At 46.7% G+C, this 14,799-nt stretch overlaps 1 protein-coding gene across 1 annotated transcript; it reads right to left on the reverse strand.

The window, feature by feature from the left end:
• Positions 1–301: 301 nt before the first annotated feature.
• Positions 302–3,893, reverse strand: LOC129511197 (uncharacterized; the record flags this gene model as incomplete). Its single annotated transcript, XM_055327760.1, is given in 3 exon segments — positions 302–2,133; positions 2,883–3,083; positions 3,086–3,893. Coding segments are annotated over 3 exon segments (2,817 nt in total), but the record flags the coding sequence as incomplete, so codon positions are not given.
• Positions 3,894–14,799: the final 10,906 nt, after the last annotated feature.

A 14,799-nucleotide genomic window follows, 5' to 3' on the forward strand; every position in this document is an offset into this window, starting at 1 on the left:
GAGTGCTTAGCATGGCCCTTCTTTCAGGCGTGCCACATCCTCCCCATGGGTCTAATCCCAGTCGCCCTGGAGGGCTTTCTTGGTTAGGGGCTCTAGAGGTGTCGAAGTATCCCTCTAGGCCCCATGGGCTAGGGGCCCCTATGGTTAGCTTGCATAGGTCAGGATATAGGTCAGGCCACCAGGTTCCCACGGGGGGCGGGCTTAGTTATAGACCAGACCTCGTCACCCCCAGACGTTAGTACCTGCCAGGTTAACCTTTTGAGGGCATGAGGGTCACCTTTGGCGGAGGTGAAGAGCGCTAGGAGAGGTAGGAATATAACAACTGTCATTGAACAATTTTTGAAAGTCTTATCTTGAGCGGGTTTTGGGTGCGGTGGAGCTTCCATTGGAGTGGCTCGTCCGGTCCGTCCTGGCTGGCGTCAGCGGTGCTCGTTGATGGGGCGCGCTGGACGTGTGAGGCGTGGACCCAAGCAGCAATGCCGTCTACCTTTAAGGCGGTTGGGGTGGTCAGTAGTACAGTATATGGGCCCTTCCAGCGGGGCTCAAGCGTCCTGGACTGATGTCTCCTGACATAGACGGAGTCAGCGATCTGGAACGGGTGTGGGCCGGTTGTGTCTCCGGGGCGGTAGACAGCCGCAAGGGGTTTCCAGATCTGGTGCTGGATAATCTGGAGCGCCTTTAGCCTGTCCTGTAAACCGGGAGTGTTAGCAAGAGGGTCAAGAGCAGAATCTAGTAAGTCCGTTACTGGTGGGGGACCTCCATAGAGAATCTCGTAAGGAGTTAGCCCATGGCGCGCGGGAGTGTTCCGGACTCGGAACAGAACCATAGGGAGGAGTTGGACCCAGTCTCTAGTGCCAGTCTCCAATGTCAATTTAGTTAGGGTCTCTTTAATTGTTCTATTCATTCTTTCTACCTGACCTGAGCTCTGGGGTCTGTATGCACAATGTAATTTCCAATTTATCCCCAGTAATCTGGCCACCAACTGACTTACCTGGGAGACGAAGGCGGGGCGGTTGTCCGACCCTATTACCTTGGGCAGTCCAAACCGGGGGAAAATTTCTTCCAGGATTTTCTTGACAACCACCTGGGCGGTTTCTCGCTTGGTGGGGAATGCTTCTGTCCAGCCTGAAAAGGTATCTATAAACACTAGGAGGTACTTGTTACCATATTTACCTGGCTTGATTTCGGTGAAGTCTACTTCCCAATTAGTTCCGGGTTTTTCTCCCCTCATCCCGGTTCCCTCAGGCATCTTGAAGTGTTTGGTATTTACCTTAGCACAAGGTACACAAGCGTCGGTTACCTGTTGGATCAGGGAGGGGAGTTTGGGAATGTAATAGGTCTGACCTTCTCTCCGGAGGAGTGCTTTTAATTTTTTTTGTGTGTGTCCGAGGTGAGTCCATCGGTGGAGGTGAGTCATCAGTTCTTTGGCCCTTTTCTGGGGCAGGACCGTCTTCCCTTGGTGTTTCCAGACCTTCATTTGCTCGTCATATTTTGCCCCTATTTGCTGGACGATATCTAGGTCGCTGTCTGAGTACTCGAGAGAGAGTTGCCCCGGTGTCCGGACAGCCTCTGGTACTTGTAGGGAGAGGGCCTGTGGGCCTAGTGCAGCGGCCCGTGCTGTCTCATCGGCCATCCTGTTCCCCTCTGCTACTGGGTCATTGCCTCGCTGATGCCCAGGACAGTGAATTATACTCAGTTTTCTCGGCAGAAAGAGGGAATGGAGAAGATCTTGTATTTCTTCTCTGTTTTTGATGTTTTTACCTGCTGAGGTTAGGAGACCCCTTCTACGGTATATTTCTCCATGAACATGGGCAGTTGCAAAAGCATATCTGCTGTCAGTATAAATGTTGACCTTTTTGTCCTTAGCCTTTCTTAGGGCCTGAGTTAGGGCTATAAGCTCTGCCCTTTGAGCTGAAGTCCCAGGCTCTAAGGCACTGACCCAAATGACAGCTTTCCCATCTACCACGGCTGCCCCGGCTTTACGCTCACCATTTCGTAGAAAGCTACTCCCATCCGTGTACCAGGTTGCTTCAGCATCTGGCAAAGGCTGGTCCGTCAAGTCCCCTCTGGTGCCATGGACTTCAGCTAGGATCTGGTGGCAATCATGCATTACTAGGGAGGGGGACTCGGTTTCTGGAAGCAAGGTGGCCGGGTTTAGAGATGTAGCCGTTCCAAACCGTATCCGCTCAGAATTCAGTAACATGGCCTGATAATGGGTGACCCGGGCGTTTGAGAGCCATCGATCAGGAGGCTGGCGGATGACTGTCTCTACGGCGTGGGGGGCCACCACAGTGAGGGGTTGGCCGAAAGTCAACTTGTCTGAGTCTTTTACCAGGACTGCCACAGCCGCTATTATTCGGAGACATGGGAGCCATCCTGCAGCCACGCTGTCTAATTTTTTTGAAAAGTATGCCACGGGCCTTTTCCAGGGTCCCAGTTTTTGAGTTAGGACCCCTTTGGCTATTCCATTATGTTCATCAACATATAGCGTAAAAGGCTTGGTTACATCTGGGAGGCTCAGGGCAGGGGCGGTCAATAAGGCCCTTTTTATTTTGTCAGAAGCCAATTGTTGCTCCTTTCCCCAGTGGTAGGGGGTGTTGGATTTCCTGAGAGGATATAGGGGAGCTGCCATCTCCGCAAACCCGGGTATCCAGAGGTGGCAGAACCCAGCACTGCCGAGGAACTCTCGTAGTCCTTTGGCATTAGTGGGTGCTGGGATCAGGGCTACAGCCTTTTTGCGGCTCTCCGTCAGCCACCTCTGGCCTCCTTCCAGGAGATATCCCAGATAGGTCTGTCTCTGGCCTGTCTCTGGCCTATTTGGGCCTTTTTGGCGGAGGCCCTATACCCCAGTTCTCCCAGTCTCTCAAGCAGGGCCCCCGTACCTTTTACACAATCCTGTTCTGTCCTAGCCGCCAGGAGCAAATCATCCACGTACTGCAGGAGGACGAGGTCCGGATGGCCAACTCGGAAATCTGCCAAGTCCCGATGCAAGGCTTCATCGAACAAAGTGGGGGAGTTTTTGAATCCCTGTGGCAGCCTTGTCCAAGTGAGTTGTCCTGAGAATCCCGTCTCAGGATCTTTCATTCAAAGGCAAAAATAGGCTGGCTTTGAGAGCTTAACCTTAGGCGAAAGAATGCATCTTTTAGATCTAACACCATATACCAGACATGGCTTGGGGGTAAGGTGCTGAGCAAGTTGTAGGTATTCGGCACCGTGGGATGTATGTCCTCTGTCCTCCAGTTAACCTCTCGTAAATCTTGTACCGGCCGGTAATCTCCTGTGCCGGGTTTTTTTACGGGTAGTAGAGGAGTATTCCAGGGTCACTGACAAGGTATTAAAATGCCCAATTGTAATAGTCTCTGTATATGGGGCCGAATGCCTTCTTTGGCCTCTTTGCTCATTGAATATTGCCAGATCGATATGGGGGTGGCCGAGGGTTTTAAGTTTATAATTATGGGTGGCTGGTTTACAGCTAGTCCCATTCTGGCCGTTTCCACCCAGGCCTGAGGGTAGTTAGTGAGCTATTCAGAATCTAGGGGCTGCACGGACGGTGGAGAGTCCTCGTGCAGCCGGTGTTCATCCTCTAGGCGCAAGGTCAGTACCTGGAGGGGCTGCCCTCCCGCGCCAGTAATAGTGGCCCCTTTTTGCTGAAAATGTATCTGGGCCCCTACTTTTGAAAGAAGGTCTCTGCCTAGGAGAGGGTAAGGGCAGTCTGGGACCAGTAAGAAGGAATGCGTTACTTGCCCAGTGCTCAGGTGGACCTTCCGTTCGGTTGTCCATCGATATAACTTGCCTCCAGTTGCCCCCTGAACCCAAGACGTTTTAGAGCTCAAGGGTCCTTTTGCCTCAGTTAAAACTGAATGTTGAGCCCCCGTATCGACCAGGAAGGTCACCGGCTGTTCCCCCCACTTTAAGGGTTATCCGAGGCTCAGGGGGGTTCCTGGCCCTGACACCCCTAATCTTCATCTTCTAGGGACAAAACAGGAATGGGCTTCTTTTCAGGTCCCTGCGTTTGGCCCCTCTTTGGGCAATCTTTAACCCAATGTCCTTTTTCTTTGCAGTAGGCACACTGGTCTCGTTCAACCCGTGGTCCTCTTTTGTCTCCCAGGTCCCTACTCTGTCCTGACTTACTCTGCCCTGAGCCCTGTACTACGGTGGCCAGTATAGCCTTCTATTAACCTCTCCAGAAAACCTGCCGGCGTCTCATCTTTTCCCTGCACTATAGCACGTACCTTTGCCAAATTGGTGGGGCGACGCCCTGCCCCTTTGAGACCCGCTAGGAGTACCTGGCGATAGAGACGGAGCCGCTCCCTACCAGCAACAGTGTCGTAGTCCCAGGTCGGGCGAACCAAGGGGAAAACATCCTCAATTTCCTTAGGCAGCTGGGTCGGCCTCCCATCCGCCCCCGGGACGTTTTTGCGAGCTTCGAGGTAGACGCGCAGTGTCTCCTCCGTGGTGAGGAGAGTCTGCGGGAGCTGTTGGCGGTCATCCCGGGTCGGCTGGTCGAGGTGTCCATTGGGTCCTGGCTGGAAGACCAGGGCCTTCACCTGCAAGATAATGTCAATATTAAAAGCTCCGTTCCTGGGCCACCCGACGTTGAAAGCCGGCCACTCTGAGGAGCAGAAGGTGACCCATCTTCGTCTTCTGACTTCGACCGAAAGATTGTGTGCCCGGCCGGCGACTTCTTTCCAGTGATCTAGAGTGAGGCTTAAAGGGGTGGTTACAGTCTGCCCCAGGGGTGTAGAGAAGGGGTGAGCGGTGGGAGGAGGGCAGGAAAGGAAGAGAAACACGGAACGAACAGACGCACACGAACGACAGGACTGGCGCGGCAGATTCAGATGGGAGCGGTCGCGAACACGACCCTCCCCGAAGAGGAGGGAGTGCCGGGGCTCCGTTCCTCTTCCAGACCACTCCGGAGTCCGACTCCGGAGGGGGACCAGGGGTCTCGGGCACGTCTGCCTCCCCCGCTGGTCCAAATACAGAATACAGAGTACGGCGTCCTGCAGGCACAATACAGACCCGGCACAAAACAGACCCGGCCAGTCAGACAAACGGACGAGACAGATATGACATTTAGCGAGCTCGGTCTTACCTCCTACCGGTCTTAGGATTGAGTCTGGGGCGTCTCAGATCCCGGACGAGCCCCCAAATGTTGGACCCTGGCTCACGGGTGCCAACGTGGCCCGGTGGACGCCCCAGAGACCCAGACCCCAGACAGGCAGATGCAATTAGGAAGAGGGTTTATTGAACGTTTGCGCAAACGGGCTCTCCGCCTCCGAGGAGGAAAAGAGCCCCGATTAGCAATTAGAGGGATCTTTTTTTTTTTTTTCCAATTATCTTTTAAAGGCAAAAGGAAAGAAACCGCCTAAAGGCAAAAGAACCGCGGGAGTCCCATGGCATCCAGGTTGATTTCACAGAGGGTCCACATGAACCTATTCAGGGACATTCCAATCAGGGTGTGGGGGGAAATGGTTTTCTTATTGTGAACAGAATGCTTTTAGTTGCTAAAATTTCAGGAAGGTGCCTGGATGGACTGCCTCTGGGTTAGGGCTGGCCCTACTTACAAGGGGGGAGGTTTCTTCACTTCCTCTCTGCCTTCAACATAGACTTGACTCCCTTAAACCCAGAGACCTGACCCTAAGAAATGGTTCCCAGTATGTCAGGCAATCTGGACTTTAGAGTGTCACCACTGAGATGACATCCCACAAGAGTTCCTTTTTTTTTTTTTAGCTTGCGTATCTTCAGGTTGATAGTTCTGCCATTTTCATTTCATTTCCTGAAAGTCAGGGTCTGCTTGTGAAAAGTTGTTAACATGCTAAATGTGAACTGTCAACCCTCACTCTAAACTTTCCCTGTTGAGAGCATCACATGAAGACTTCACTGGGTTTTATAGTGGCTTTCTGATTTTGGTAGTCTATTGAAGAAGGGAGTTTGAAAGTTGTTGTATACTGTTAACGATCGTCTGCCCATGTCCTGCCTGAAATACCATGACTGCTTATGAAAAGTATCTCTAATAAAGCTGGATACAGTTTGGCTTAAAAGAAAATTTTTTTCTTCTGTGAGTTATGACTTCAGAAGATGCCTCTGTTGTCCAAACCTCTGTCGTCTACTCTTATGGATAAGAACTGTATGTATTTGGTCTTTTGGATGACCAAAGTATATTTCTCATATATACTTGCTCTTTCTCTGCAGATTCTGTCTTATAGTTCACAAAACCTTTGGAGTTTCCTTGAGAAAATGCGGAGAGTGGTAAAGGTGTCTTTTGTTACGTTAATGAGGCAACTTTTGAGAGCACTTAAGGGATGCTGCTGGTTGCCCCACAACCTCAGTAGAGGCGAGAGATTGAAGGTTGACACAGCCAATGGCTAAAGATTTAGTCAATCATGGGATCCCTGGGTGGCGCAGCGGTTTGGCGCCTGCCTTTGGCCCAGGGCACGATTCTGGAGACCCCGGATCGAGTCCCACGTCGGGCTCCCGGTGCATGGAGCCTGCTTCTCCCTCTGCCTGTGTCTCTGCCTCTTTCTCTCTGTGTGACTATCATAAAAAAATTAAAAAAAAAAAAAGATTTAGTCAATCATGACCCTGTAATGAAGCATCTATATAAACCCAAGAGTTCATTTTTGGGTCTTTTTATTTTCAGAGAACCTCCACACTTGGGGAACCAGAATGCTTCCGTGTGTCACCAAACACCACCAACTCCCATGGGGACAGAAGCTCCTTTGTTCAGGACCTTACCCTCATATCTGGTCATCTGGCTGTTGATTTTTATCCTTTATCCTATCCTTTAGTAAACTGGTAAATGTAAGTAAGTGTTTCCCTGAGTTCTGTGAGCTACTCTAGCAAATTAATCAAACCCAAGGAGGAGGTGGTTGGAACCTCCAATCTGTAGCTCTTTGGTTAGAAGCACAGGTGGCAGCCTGGGGCTTGTGACTGGTATCTGAAGTGGGGCTGGGGGACAGTTTTGTAGGACTAAAACTTTAACTTGTGGAATCTGATACCATGTCTGGGTCGATAGGATCAGAGTTAAGTTGAATTTTAGGATGCCCTGCTAGACACCCTGCTAGTGTCTGGAATTGCTTGGTGTTGTGGTGGAAATATGTGTGTGGGGTCTTTCCTTGCCATGTTGGAATTGGATCCAGAAACCTTAAGAATCCCACATAAAATTACCTTTACTTCAGATGCTAGCCACAAGTTTTAGGGGTTCTCTGTTACCCACACTTCTGGCCAATTGGCTTCAAATTCAGGGGTTCCCACAGCCTTCAACAGGTTTGATAACTCACAAGAATGATTTACAGAACTCAGGAAGCTTACCATTACAGTTTTAATATTAAATATTCACATAGAGGGTGCCTGGAAGGCACAGTTAGTTAAGCGTCTGCCTTTGGCTCAGGTCATGATTCATGATCTCAGGGTCCTGGGATTGAGCCCTATGTTGGACTCTCTGCTCAGTAAGGAGCCTGTTTCTCCCCCTCCCTCTGATCTTCCTTCTTGCTTGTGCTCTCTGTCTCAACTAAATAAATAAAATCTTAAAAAAAAAAATTCACATAGGGTGAAGTCTGGGAGAGTCCTGGATTTGGCCTTTCCATGTCCTCCCTCTGTGGAGTCCAGATACATTATGTTCCTGGAACATTAATGTGTTGTTTTTTGTTTTTTGTTTTTTTTTACATTAATGTGTTAACCAACCAGGAATCTCCATTGGGCTTCAGTGTCCTGAGTTTTTACTAGAATTTTATTATGTAAGAATGGTTGATTAAATCATCGACTGTGTGTGTATTTGTGTGTGTAAGTGAACTCAATCTCCAACCTACCCTCTTCTCTCGAGGTTGCAAGGACTAGCTAATATCCTGTGGCTCCAAGCCTCAGTCTTCTAATCAGTTGGTTCATCTTTGTGCTGACCAAAGTGTACTACATTACACATTTGACCCCCAGCCTAAAGCTGTCTGGAGACCCATCATGAGTCACCTCGTTGGCAAAACAAAACATCCTATTACTTAGAGAATTCCAAGGGCTTTTGAAGATCTTCCAGGAACCCAGGTCAAAGACCAGACAAATTTTTATTATACCGTAAAATGATGTGCATGTTTGAGCATAAGCTCAGAATTTCATTAGTGTTAATAGCTTCTGTACTTTATAATATCAGTACTTTCAGGACAGCAATTCTGTCCTCTTATGAAATTGGTAACCAGTTGGTGTTCTTGCTCAGATTGGATTTGCTTCCAACTCTTCAAAGAGCTGGACACTTCCCAAGCTAGAGAAAAGAGTTAAATCAAGGCTCAGATTTAGTGATTTAAAAGCATCAGTTTTGGAGACAGTCCTGACAGATGTTTACATAGCTAAGCACTGATAAAATTCTTGTCTGAATTAGGTCCTTCAGCCTATCCTTTCTTTTTTTTTTTTTTATTTTAAATATGATAGTCACACACATAGAGAGAGAGAGAGGCAGAGACATAGGCAGAGGGAGAAGCAGGCTCCATGCTCTGGGAGCCCGACGTGGGATTTGATCCTAGGTCTCCAGGATCGCGCCCTGGGCCAAAGGCAGGTGCTAAACTGCTGCACCACCCAGGGATCCCAGCCTAGCCTTTCTTAAACAAGAGAATGGCACAAGGAAACTGAAGTGATACCATGAGTTATTGGTAGCCTGGTTTACCAGATTCTTAATTTACACACACATACAGTATTAACATGATGAAAACAATTTAGGCGATCCAGACTTTAAGACTTCAGGAAGCATGCAGTCTCCATCCTCAAGAGTCCAGAGAACTGTGAGGTGTGTGAGGCAAGTTTTTGTGCAAAATGAAGAAGGAAGAGAAAAATTTTAAAAGGGACAAGGAAAACATTGGAGTTACTTGGTGTTCAGGGATCAGTCTCCTGGATAAATGTGGCTTCTGGGCAGATGGAATCCTTACAAGCATGTGAAATTTTGAATGTTAGGTTTGGGTTTGCGGATCTAATCTCCCTGAATTGATATTGCCTGGTCTACTGAGGAAACTAATGTTCTTAGGTACACATTAACTTAAAGTGGCTGCTCAGCCTCTGTTAGCATTTACCTAAGTTGTATTTCTATCATATAAGGCTCTCTGCCTTGCCTGCTACTGCTATAGTCACTGTTTCTATTGTCACTCTTATATCATCATCTCGTATCCTTGTATCTTTGTAGTCTCTTTGCTTTTGCATACTGATGTACTACATTACACTTTTTGACTATGAGACACTTCTTTCATTTCATTAATACAACTGACTCGCCTTTCCATCTGTTGCACTTTGCAATTTCTGTGCTGTATTAGATTGCATAGGCCCTTTCCATAGGCTAAATGTTTGAAAGACTGGGTAATGCTGCTTTTTTTCTGCTTCTCTCTTGGAGAGGTCTTGGGCCTTCTGTCTAAAAAGACACTTAAATGATGACCCCACTTTTTTTTTTTTTTTAACTATTCCATTTTGGCTTCCTGACTATCTTGAACCATTAACATCTCCTCCAATCCATTTTCCTGATTATCTCTGACCTTTGGATTTCAGTGTCCTCTTGGGCTTTGCACCAGCATTCTGAGAGAAGCTTTTTATTTGGTTCACATACTTAGGAGGTGAAAAATCAGGATATCTGAAGTAAAATTAACCCCAACAGGAAACAATGAACCCTTTTACAATCATTTCCTGTATTCATATTAAATATTTCCTATAGTAGCCACTTAAAAGTTCCCAGACTTGCATTCTCATGGTTTCAGCCTTGTCAGTATTTTCTCATTCTTTAGCCATTTCTATATCCCTGGATATATGTTATATACATATCCTGCTTAGACCCACTTGGCTTGGCAAGGATTTTAATGACACTGAAAATTTGAGATCTATTCAAACTCCATAGAAATCTATTTTGTTATCCTTATTCCCACTTGATAGCCTCTTTAATTTTTCTGAAAGTGCATCTTGGACAGTATCCCTTCTCTTGGACATTAATGAATTTGTCACAGTATGGTAATTGATGCATACCTCCTTGTGACTCATTCTTAGAGGAATGATGAAAAGAACAAGTCTGTCTAGAAGTCCAACAGAAAAGAGGCTGGAATGGCTATTAGATATACCAGTCATGGATACCACCATACCTATTGTGTGGTCATTGTGCCTTCATGGCATTTGGAAACTTAAAAAAAAAAAGTTTCAGAAAACAGAATAACCTCTTCTATTTGTGTTAGCTTTTCTGGTAGGTTACCTCCTGAGCAAAGAGAAGCCTCCATCTCCACAGAAGTCAAAGAGACTGTTCTGGGCTGATGGGCTGAATTGTGCTTCACCCTTTGCCAATTCAGATATTGAAATCCTAACCCCCAGGACTTTAGAATCTGGCCATACTAGAGATAGGTCTTTAGGGAGGTAGTTGAGTTAAAATGAGGTGATTGGGGTGGGCCCCAGTCCAGTATGACTTATGTCTTGAGAAGAAATTTGGACACAGACATGTGCAGAGGGAAGACAGTGTGAGGAGGTGGGAGAAGATTGCCATCTATAAGCCAAGGAGAGAGACCTGGGACAGGTCCTTCCTTCATGGCCTTTAGAAGGAACCAATCTGATGATACCTCCAGAACTGTGAAAAAATAACATTTCTGTTGCTTAAGCCACCCAGGCTGGGATACTCTATTATCCCCAAAACTAATTGGTTCTAGAAAACTAATACAAACTCCAAAAAAACTCCCCAGTTTGGCCACATTTCTCTTACCCCAAGTATTAACTTCTAAATGTTATTTGTTTTCCTAACACCAGTTTTTCAAGGCAGGTAAATGAAGTTCTGACAGGTCAGGACATCTGAGGAAAGTTACCCAGCCTTTGGTGGATTGCAGGTCAGCTAGTCACATCATCTTTCCCTTATGAACTTAGTTTCTTCAATGGGAGAAAGAAAAAAGCAGCTCATGATAGCCAAGAGTTGGCACTAATAACCAAGCTATAGTGTTCTAGGAACCATTTTAGAGAATGTTCATACCAAACAAAGCCACAGATGGAATTACACGTGCTTCCTTAACAGCACCCAATCCAGAGCAATTGCCTGCTTCCTTGATCCCCTCACTCCTGATCACCTAACACAAGCCCAAATCCTGTAATAAGTTCTTCCTAACATTTCTTGGGGAGATGCCTCCCAATTCCCCATAGTATGCTGTCACTCTTGTGGCAGTGAGCCAGCAAGCCTAATCTTGTTCCTAGTTGTCTTTGACCAAAAGGCATTAACAAGAGTATCAGATCTTGGATTTCATATATAATAATAAATAATAACATCAGTATTGGTAAATAATAATAAAATTTAATAAAATAAGCATGTATACAGTATTCTAAGTTTACTTTCGTTTCCTTATGATTTTCTTAATAACATTTTATGGTTAATTTATTGTAAGAATACAGTATATAATACATATACAAGATATGTGTTAATCAACTCTTTATAAAGTTATCAGTAATGCTTCTGGTCAAAAGGGAGTTATTAGTAGTTAAATTTTGGGAGAGTGAAAAAGTTGTACATAGATTTTCAAGTGCATGGTAGGGTCGGTACCCCTAGGCCTTGTGATATTCAAGAGTCAACTGTAGTTCTTTTGCCTTTATTGGGCTGTATTTCTAGTGCACTGTATAGTCAAAGTAATGAATTTAAGATTAATTAAAATAATTTTCTCTTGTGGTTATGCCACTAACTTGAAATGGAGTCAAGTATGTTTCTTTCAGTTTGCTTTTGGTTTTTAGGGACTGCATTTTTTTTCCTGTTAGATTTAATGTTTTATTTTTATTTTTTTTAAAGATTTTATTTATTTATTCATGAGAATACACAGAGAGGAGAGAGAGAGGCAGAGACACAGGCAGAGGGAGATGCAGGCTCCATGCAGGGAGCCTGACATGGGACTCGATCCCAGGTCTCCAGGATCACACCCTGGGCTGTAGGCAGTGTTAAACTGCTGAGCCACCAGGACTGCCCAGATTTAATGTTTTAAAGTTATATAACATTTACCAAGTTTCAAAATCAAATTTATAAAAAAAAAAGGTATATTCAGAAAGGCTTACCTTCCATCCCCATACTCTCCCTCCTTCTATAGGTAACGATTTTATTTTATTTATTTTATTTTATTTATTTTTTATTTTTTAATTTTTTTTTTATTTACAATAGTCATACAGAGAGAGAGAGAGAGGCAGAGACACAGGCAGAGGGAGAAGAAGGCTCCATACACCAGGAGCCCGACATGGGACTCGATCCCGGGTCTCCAGGATCGCGCCCTGGGCCAAAGGCAGGCACCAAACCGCTGCGCCACCCAGGGATCCCAGGTAACAATTTTATTACCTTTTGGTTTATCCTTATTTCTTTTTGAAAATATAAATAAGAGTACAATATACACATTCCTCCTATTACACAAAAGATGTCAGATTTTACACATTGGTCCTTACTTGTGCGAGTAGGGGTGGACATATTGGTGGGCAGTGGGAAAGGGAGAGAGAATCTCCAGCAGTATCCCTGCTGAGCACAGAGTCCTGGCTGAGCACAGATTCTGGCCTTGGCCTCAATATCATGACCCTGAGATCACAACCTGAGTGGAAAACAAGAGTTGGAGGCTTAACCGACTGAGCCACCCAGGAGCTGCGCTCACTTGCTTTTTTCACAGTGGTACATCTCACAGTCCCTGCATGGCAACACACTGAGAAAATCCTCCAGGGGAGGAACCGTGGAATTCGCAGAGGGAAGCTTAGCCTTGGACCAGGAATTTGTCTCTTGGAGGAGGGATGTGGAAACTCGAGCTGGCCTCAGAACTGACCAGTCTTGCTCTGGGGAGCCAGGGAAAGACACCATCACAGGTCACAGCTTGATTGTTTCCAAAAATGGGGATCCATGGGAATCAAGTCAGGAGCCCCTGATGTTAGATTGTCTGCTATGGGCATTCCCAGCGTGTGCCACTGCTCCCTGTGCAGTGGCAAAGGCTCCAGGGAGCCCACCGAGTCTCTTTGCAGACTTTGTCCTGGGAGAAAAGGAGGCAGATTCATCAGAGGTGACCCTGTAATGAAGCCATGGGTCTTTGGAGGGAAGGGCACTCCTGAGGACAGTGTGGTGGTTGTTTCTGGGATCTTTCTGGGATCCCTTCCCTTCCCCTAGACACATGTCTAGCTCCTGAGGTAAGAGAGGCAGTAAGGAAAATCTGCTTTCCCCATTGCAAGCTATGCTGGAGGGCCCTGGTTTGTTTGTTTGTTTTGGAGGGCCCTATTTACAAGGTAACAACACAAAGGGAAATCGTGTTTCCTGGCTCCCTTCTCCACATACCATCCAGGGTCAGACTGTCCAATGTGGGAGGCAGCAGACCTGCTCCTAGTCACATGGGAGAGACTCCACAGGGCCCCCAGAACCCTTGGCAAGATAGGAAGGAGGGGCTTATCAAGGGGTCAAGGTTTTGCATCAGCAGGTGATGTAAGGGTCAGGTAGTTCTGAGTTAGTACCGGTACTGGGTCTTCTGAAGTACTCAGATTGGGAAGAACTGGGCAGCATCTGGGACGCTATAAATCAGCTTCCCAAACTGCCCCATTTCCCTCCTCAAACTTTAGCATGGTGGCCAGACTACTCCATTAGAGGTCATGCCCTGCAGTGTCCTCATCCAAAAAGAAAGGACTGTCTGGACAAGTTCCAGGGTGCTCCCTCCCAGCACGGACATTATATGGTTCCATGATTTCGACAAAACAAGCTGAAGTCCCCTGAGAACAGTCTGTGTCTTACTCAGAACCCTGAGCCTTGGATTGTAATGTTCTTGCCCCCAAGCCTCCATAAAAAAAAGCATCCATAAAATTCACCGAGGCCAATGGGTCAGTTAGTCCTGTCTGGGTAGAGTGGGATGTAGGGGGTGACTTAGAGTCATAAAAGCCCTGGATCCTCTGCCCTGGAGAGCAGTGTGCCCTTGGGCAAGTCAGTTAACATTATAGTCACTCATCTGTAGAAGGAGCTAAAGAAACCTGGCTGTGTCAAGATCCAAAGAACCATCCCATATGGGAAATGCTCTTCAAATGTTCTAGCTGAGGGCCAACCTCTCAAAAAAGGGCCAAGGGTCTGAGAGCAGCACAAAGTAAAGCCGGCCATGGTTTATGGCCTCCCTCTTGTATGGAGGATCTAGGGCTATAGGGTAGCCCCCCGGGCACAAATCTAAATGCCATCCCCAGTCCGTGGTGGATCAGTGCATCTTTGTCAGAGGCCTGTGACCGCTGGGTTCCTTCATTTCCCTCTGAGGCCCAGCTGCGGGGACCCTAGCTCTTGCCTCAGCTTTTTTCTCCTTGGTAAAGGACTTAAAGCTACCCTGAAGAGTAGGCTGCTGTGGAGAGGGAAAGGTAGAGAAGGAGGGAGAGGGGGAGGAGAGAGCACTGGTGGACTTGGATTAGCTGGTCCCAGTTGTCTCTGATACCAGCCCTACCCCTGCCCTTCCCCAGTTGTGATGCCCAAGCCTGACTTATATTTTGGGAACCAGTACACTTCCATTTTGCTGAAGAGTTCAAATTGTTTTTTATTTCTTACAAATGAGAAAGTCCTGGCTCATCCAGACAGTCCGAGGGGAGGGGGCGTGTTTTTTTTTTTTTTTTTTCTCATCATGAGATACTCCTTGATCTCCATCACCTATACCTCCTATACCCCCACCCACTTCCCCTTTGGTAACCACTAGTTTGTTCTCTAGAGTTAAGAGTCTGTTTTTTGGTTTGCCTCTCTCTCTTTTTTCCTTTGTTCCTCTGTTTTGTTCATTAAATTCCACACGTGAGTGAAATCATACGGTATTTATCTTTCTTTTTTTTCACTTAGCATTATAATCTAGAGGAGCCACA

The sequence above is a fragment of the Nyctereutes procyonoides genome, unplaced genomic scaffold (assembly GCF_905146905.1).
Source record: "Nyctereutes procyonoides isolate TBG_1078 unplaced genomic scaffold, NYPRO_anot_genome, whole genome shotgun sequence".
In the NCBI taxonomy this organism is placed as follows: domain Eukaryota; kingdom Metazoa; phylum Chordata; class Mammalia; order Carnivora; family Canidae; genus Nyctereutes; species Nyctereutes procyonoides.